The sequence below is a fragment of the Penicillium expansum genome, assembly GCF_000769745.1.
Source record: "Penicillium expansum strain MD-8 chromosome Unknown contig24, whole genome shotgun sequence".
In the NCBI taxonomy this organism is placed as follows: Eukaryota; Fungi; Ascomycota; class Eurotiomycetes; order Eurotiales; family Aspergillaceae; genus Penicillium; species Penicillium expansum.
In genome coordinates, this window is record NW_015971441.1 from 1 (window position 1) to 7,922 (window position 7,922).

The window sequence follows — 7,922 nt, forward strand, 5'->3', positions numbered from 1 at the left end:
ATTATTATAGATTAGCTTATAAAGAGTATTATTCTTATTATTATAAACTCTATTATAAATAATATTATAGCCTAAATATTTATAGACTACTTCTATATATATTATAAGCTCTTACTTATAATTATAACTAATTATAGCTTTTAATTTATAAATAGTTTCTAAAAAGAAATATATAAAAAATCTAAAAATCTAATAATAACTATTAATAGCCTTTTATCCTTAAATAAATAGTATAATAAAATAAATAAATTAAGAGATAGAATAGATTTTATAAACCTTTATAGCTTATTTATAAGAGGATTAATCCTATCTCTTCTTAATTATAGCTATTATAATTAATAATTAAGAGATATTATTAATTAGTTTAATACTATTCTTTTTTATATATAGATACTATATTAATCTAATTAGACTAAAAGATAATAGAAACCTCTAAGATTATAAAAGTAGTCCTAAATAAGTAGATATAGACTTTATAAAATATCTTTATAAAACTTCTAATTAGATATAAGTAGTAATAGCTACTACCTAAGATAAATAATAAGAATAAGTAAATTATATATACTAAGCTATATTAGTCTACTATATAAGAGATAAAGTATAGTTATACCTATAAAATATTATATCTTTATAACTATTAAATAAATTAAACTAGTTATATAGAAGGTATACTATTATTAATATTCTATCTTTATATATAGTAGAGCTAAGTGTCCTATATAGGATTTACCCTATCTTTTATATAGACTTAATATAACTTATAGTATTAGATCCCCTCCTTTCTTAGATTATAGATAATATCTAACCTCTACTAATTATTATTAATAATAAATTAGAATAAAAAGTTAAAGAGATCTTAGTTATATATATATAAAGGATTAGGAGAAATTATTAATAAAAAGTATTAGTAAAATAGGCTAGCTTTATAGAATAAATATAGTAAAGATTAGATAAATTAGAGGATTATATTATATTAGATATATTTAAGGAATATTATAGGAACATACAAATAAATAATATCTCTTAGGGAATATACCCCTATATATATATAGGTACTCTCTATATATAAATAGATACTACTAGGAAAAGGGGGGTATTATAATAGGCTAGTGCCTGGTTAATATTATATATATATATATAACCTTCCTTATATCCCCTTTTATTTATATTTAACCCTACTAGCTCCTACTTCTCTCCTTAAGCTTTTAGATAACTATAAACGGCTTAGTTAGTTTAAATCAAGACCGGCTATGTCCCTTCATAAGCGCTAGATAAGAAGTAGAATTAATAATTAAAGCTAAAAGATATATAATTAAATATTCTCTACCTAACTTATTAGAAATAAATAGTCTTATTAAGAGATCTAAGGGGATAATAGTATAAACTACTAAAGTATTAATTAATAATATAGAGCTTCCTTATAACCTATAGCCTAAGGTAATATATATAATAGTATATATCCTAAATAGGATACTAACTAAGGTTTATAATAAATAGATTATACTTTAGAAAGAGCTTATAAAATATATAATACTAGATAGTATATAATACTAAACTATTAACCTATTAAATATAAGCTTATATAACTACTTAATATACTTAAGAATTATTAAGAGAGTATAGTTAAATAAGATAATACCTAGAATAGAGATAGGATATCTTATTAGGTATATCTCTAAGAACCTATATAAAGTATAGTTCCCTTATAAAGGTTAAACTAATATAAGAAGGGTCGATATTATTAAGGATATTATATTTAATAAATTAAGGTAGTATTTAAAGGTAAGGCTAAGTCCTAATAAAAAAGATACTATTAATACTATAATAGATAGGCTAGGTATAGGTATATAGCTAAAGGTACTTATTAAAGAAGAAGCTTAGGCTAAAATTAGTATTTAGATATAAATACCTAAATTAGTAGTTAGGATTACTCTAGCTAATAAAATTAAGTATATTAAGTAAGCTACTAATAAAACTAGACCTACTAAATTAGGAAATAATAAAGCTTTTAATAAAATAGATAGAAATAGGGTTAATAATAAGGTTATTAATAGAAGAGTTAAATAAAATAAGAGAGAGAGCGATAGATAAAAGAGAAAGAACCCTAATCTAAGTAGATATTAAAATAGTATCTAGTTTACCTACCCTATAGTCTAATATTAGACTAAAGGATCTAATAAAGAAAGATTAAATAAAGAGAGAGTAAATATATAAGATACTAGGTAGTTTTATATAGCCCTCTCTATCCTCTCTATCCTCTCTATCCTTATTATTATCGCTATTATTATTTCTACTACTATAAATAACCTTATAATCTCTAAATCTAGTAATTTTATTAAGACTAGCCTACTAAGAAACTATCCTATTATCGCTAGATCTAATCTCTATTATACTATTAGTTATAACTAAAGAGGTAGAATAAGAAAGGGTAGAATAAGAAGAGGTTAATAAAGAAGAAGAAAAGATAGAGTACTAGCTCTGGTAAGAAATGGTATACTTACTATTATCCTAAGTATTATTATCCTAAGTATTATTATCCTAAGTATTATTATCCTAAGTATTATTATCCTAAGTATTATTATCCTATTAAGTACTAAGAGATATATCTAGAGATATTAATTTATTAAATATTATTACTAATACTAGATCTAGGAGACTAAGAGTAGATCTAGACTATACTATATACCTCTTAATTAATAATAAACCACTAAGCCTACTATATATATTTATAATAAGTATAAGTAAGTAATTTAATATCAGAAAGTACTATTAAGATAAGATACTATTACTACTAGAGACCTAGAAATAGATAATAAGTCACCCTTTTAGTAAGGAATTTATAATAGCTATAGGATTTAAGATATAGACTCTAATTAAAAAGGAGATATTCTTATAGGTTCTAACCCTAAATAAGAGAAGTATATAAGTCCTACCACTAAAATAGGTATTTATATATAAATTTAATACTAATAGTATATTTAAGAAGTTCAAAGTATAAATATATATTTATAGAGATCTTTAATAGATATCTACTAAAGAGAAAAGAGCCGCTACACTAGCTATTAAGATAGTAAGGGCGATATTTATATTAGTAGTAGCCTTTAACCTTAATATAAGATAGCGAGATATTATTATAATATTCTTAAACTTAGTCCTATAAAGTAAGGTATATATTAAGTACCTACTAAGATTTAAATAAAAGGGCTATTATTAGTTATTATATAAAGCTCTCTATAGATTATATATATTACTAAGACTTTAGTAATAGGAAGCGACCTAGATACTAGTTAAACTAAGCCTGATTCCTATCCCTAAGGATCCTTATATCTTTATAATAGGTAGGATTATTATCTTCTTCTATATAGATAATATTATTATTATTAACTACCTAGATCCTATATATACTAAGAAAGCTATATAATTAGATCTAGATATTAAGAAATAGTAGGAATTAAGAGAACTAGATACTAGTTAGTTCTTAAATATCTATATTATTAGAGATAGAGACTAGAATAAATTATAGCTATATTAAGATAGTTATATTAAAAGTATAATAATAAAATATAACCTTATTACTACTAGGAATATAGGATTACTACTAGGAAAAAAATCCAGAATAGTAATACATCTACGTCACATGTATGTCCATTCTTCTGTCTTCAATACTAACAGTGCTAGCTAGTGAACCCTCATCAGCGAATTCGTAGTTTCAACTGTTTCAAGCTGGTTTTATATGCTTTGTATGTGCGAGTAGTTATGCCAGCCTAGTCGCTCCCGCATCACCCCAAGCGTCCAGCATCACCCCAGAGCGTCCAAGCACACGAATCAATTTTGATATCACCCGAGGAGCCCCTCTCTCGCCAACTAATGTTGACATCACGAAAGACTTCCCCTTGGCCGACTATGAATACCATGGTAATGCATCACGGTCTATCACTGAACTACCTTCTGTGGGCCTGAACTGGATATGCACGTCCGACAAAGAACGTACTTGAATCACGCGCTGGAGAAAGATGTTTCGAAGGCCCTACTATATTGGATAGCATGTCATTTACCTCCATGTGCAAACAAAAAGAGATAACACGATCATCACTATACTGTTTTACGCCGTATTTCAACAATTCTCTGGTAAAGTCTTCTGTAGATGATCTCGAGGTAAGTTGGTAGGAATATTCGCCTCCTTAAAGTGCTTAACGCATTGTAGGTACCTGTACGAGTAATAAAGTATCGGGATGCTCTCGTTTGATGTAAAGGGAGGTATACTGGACAAGAGTCGGTCAACTTGATACGGAGAGAAGGGTGGTAATGAGGTCAATTAGAGCCAAGTCGAGAAGCTGGAATAGGTCGTACATAGATAATAACTCTTCCTGCAAGGGTCGTGAAACAGTGCTTCGCGTCTTCTTTCAAGCTGAAAATTATCAAAAAAAATCTCTTCGGCTACTAATAATAATTATAGATGTTGAAAAGGGGAACCTGTAGGGAGACCCGCCTCTACCTATCTGTCTACGAACAGTTCTGCCACTAGGGGTAGATGATTATAGGGAGGAGAACACATAGGGGCCCCTTGGAAGAGAATATGTGCCTATATTGCTATACTGCGCGCAGAAAATCTTATATATCACAAAGTTCTGAATCGTCATATAGACTGCCGCTTCATGCATTCAGAAGTTCCCTCACTATCATGGCTATATATCCCTAGCAGAACCAATCCGCCGAGAAGAGGCCATTTACGGCCGTATGCCTTGCTGCCTGTATAATATTCCGCCTTCGTTTATATCAACAGTTCCCTTTAATTCTGACGTCTTTATCTTCTTTATCTGGAGTTCGACTGATTTCCCAGGCTCATCTATCTTTATTCCCTCTTCAACAATACTTCATACACCGGCTTAAAATTGCTCGGTTGGCTATTGAATCATGGCATTTCATCGTTCTGCCTTACATGCGGGTTTCCTCGTATTCGACGGAGTTGATGTGCTGGATTTTGCGGGGCCTCTGGAAATATTCTCGCATGTCCATTACGGTATGGACTACACAGCGCCCGATCCGGCCTTCAAACTCACTACAATCGGTGCTTCCGATGTAATCTCGACTAGTGCTGCCGTCAAAATCATCCCGGATGTTTCCGTGGCATATGCGCGATCCAAACTTGATGAATTCGACATTCTGGTTGTTCCTGGCGGACCGCCGTCCATTGTCTATGCTCTCGTTAAGAGCAACTCAGAAGTGCTGCAGATTGTGAAGGACTTTGTGCGCTTACCATGCGAAGATAGCAAGCGACCGAGAACCATCCTCTCCATCTGCACTGGAGCCCATTTTCTAGGAGCTTGCGGTTTGCTCAGCGGGCTAAGCGCAACTACACATCATTTATTCCTTGATGACCTACGAGCAATCTGTGAGAGGGAGGGTAGGACTGAGGTAGTGCAGGCCAGGTATGTGGATGGCGGGGTTAAAGAAAACGGGCTACAAGTGATTACGGGAGGTGGCGTTTCTTCTGGCTTGGACTCGGCATGTTATTTTATTTCTCGAGCTTTTTCCCCCGAGATGGCTTTGTTTGCGGCCAAGATGGCCCAGTTCTCGTGGAGCCCGCTTTGAATATGGGACGATATATGCGGGTGGTATTCGAAGTTTAGTTTGCGTCCAATAATTGTGCAAGCAGTTTTTCCCGCGGCGGTGGAACCCGCTGAGATATCTCAATAAGACCGGAAAACGCAGAGTGTTCAGTGAGCTGAGAGCAACCTTTTTAGATTGTGATAGACTTGATGAGCTTTTGAGTCCGGGCTCTCTTGGTTGAAGCCTTGCCATTGACCGAAGCTTGGTAGTCTAGATAGATTAGCAAGACAGCCAGTGGGGAGGTCATCCGGAGTTCGAAATCTTGTACCTGCTGGTCAATACCCCTCACAATTGAAGCTGTGCATTGTTTCTCGTGGGGCTATTTTTCGCTACTAAAACTGCGCCAGTCAATAAGTTAGAACAAAGGTACAGAAATGAGTCAACTAATGTGCGAAATCTGTACCGACATGGTAATGGGCATATCCTCGCACCAGTTCAATTTTCGTGTGAAGAAATTAACGCAGAATTAACGTAAAACACATCGCGAAAATACTCCTGACCTTCGGTTTCCTGATCTCGGAAACACAGTCCTATAGGGTTGGCCCGCCAGGGTCACGGACAACTCTATGGAGGCGACTTTGGAACAGCAAGAGGTTTATTTACTCCCCAGAACATACGTCCAGCTAAACTGTCTTAGGCATTTAGAAAACCTTCCACGGAGGGCAGCTTCCATATCGGGGAGTTCAGATGAGCTTCCTTCGCCTTACCTCCCCAAGAACACTTTTTTGTCTACGAAGAAGCACCTATCTCCGTTCTAGTCTACCTTACCACTCCGCTTCAGAGAATCATACATAGAGAACCATAGGGATCTGCTGGGTCGGCGACTATGCTAAGTTGACAACAATGGCTAGAGGAAGATTTGCTATTGTCATTGTTGGTGCGGGAATTGCGGGCCTTGCTGCTGCTATTGCCTTACGAGAAAAGAGACACCAGATGACGGTCCTTGAGGCTGCTCCACAGGTTAGTCTCCCCATTAGTCTGTGCCTCATACAAGACTGAGAGCTGATAAATTCCGGCTAGTTCTCTGATATTGGAGCGGGTATCCAGGTCCCACCGAACTCAGTGCAACTTCTCAGGCAACTTGGTGTCTATGAGCCGGTACATCTAACACTCCTCTGACCAGACCCAGAGAGTATATCTAACATTCATTTCGCAGATATCGAAGCTCGCCACCTGGCCGCGCTCTATTACACTTAAAAGATGGGAAAATGGAGCAAACATCACCAAGACCCCGTTGTATCCCCGGATGGACGAAGTACATGGCTACCCTTACTTCCTAATTCACCGAGGAGACCTGCACAAGGTACTCCTGGACCGCGCTTACGAGGTGGGCGCAGAAATTAAGGTCGATGCCTTCGTCTCCGAGGTCAACGAATCGGCTTCTTCGGTCATACTTAAGGACGGTACCGTTCATAGGGCGGATTTGCTGATTGGTGCAGACGGTACGCTGTTCAGGCATTCGCATATCCTCAGGCTAATTGCATTTTGGCTAACAACCTTTACTAGGAATCAAGTCGAAGGTCCGAAAGGCAGTGGTCACGGATCGAGACGTGGAGATCATCCAGGACCCGAACTGCGCGTACCGGACATTGATTCCGGGGTAACTCATGATGGATGACCCGGAACTAAAAGCGCTTATAGAACGTCCCGCAGCGAACTGCTGGATCGGACCCGACGGCCACATCATGGCGTATCCCATTTGCAACGGAGCCTTATAAATTTCGTCATGTGTCATCCTGGTTCGGTGCCCGTTGGGCAACCTAACGGGCGAGCGAGCATAGATGACATGAACGAAAGATACAAAACATGGGATCCGGTTATCTGCAAACTCATCGCACTTGTCCCGCAGTGTCTGAAATGGCGGAATGCTGAGATTGAGAAGCTCGAGACTTGGGTGGCAAAGTCCGGAAAGGTGGTGCTGATCGGGGATTCTAGCCACGCTATGGTCGCATATATGGGCCAAGGGCCGCCATGGCCGTGGAAGACGCGGTTACACTTGGTGAATGCCTGGACCATGTTTCCGTAAAAGCACAAATTCCTGATATGGTAAAGTTCCAGGACATTCGTCTTGGTCGTTGCTACTGCTACTTAATTTTGGATGGTGCGCGGAATAATGGTGCCGTGTGGCACCTTCCTGACGGGCCTGCGCAGCAGGAGCGGGATAAAAAGATGGGCAAACCGCCGCAGCAGTCTGAAAACCAGTGTAAAGTCGCAGATAGTGCTGTTAACCCTAACAAATGGAGTGATCTACAATTCCAGCCTTGGATGTTCGGGTACGATGCACGTATTGAGGTATGGATCCTCCCCCCCCC

At 36.3% G+C, this 7,922-nt stretch overlaps 1 protein-coding gene across 1 annotated transcript; it reads left to right on the forward strand.

Moving 5' to 3' along the window:
• Positions 1–4,914: 4,914 nt before the first annotated feature.
• Positions 4,915–7,636, forward strand: PEX2_008390 (uncharacterized protein; the record flags this gene model as incomplete). The annotated part of the gene is made up of 6 exons (XM_016738116.1): positions 4,915–5,429; positions 6,462–6,570; positions 6,631–6,708; positions 6,767–7,052; positions 7,117–7,210; positions 7,264–7,636. The coding sequence occupies 6 exons, from the start codon at positions 4,915–4,917 to the stop codon at positions 7,634–7,636; spliced, it is 1,455 nt and encodes a 484-aa protein (XP_016594441.1).
• Positions 7,637–7,922: the final 286 nt, after the last annotated feature.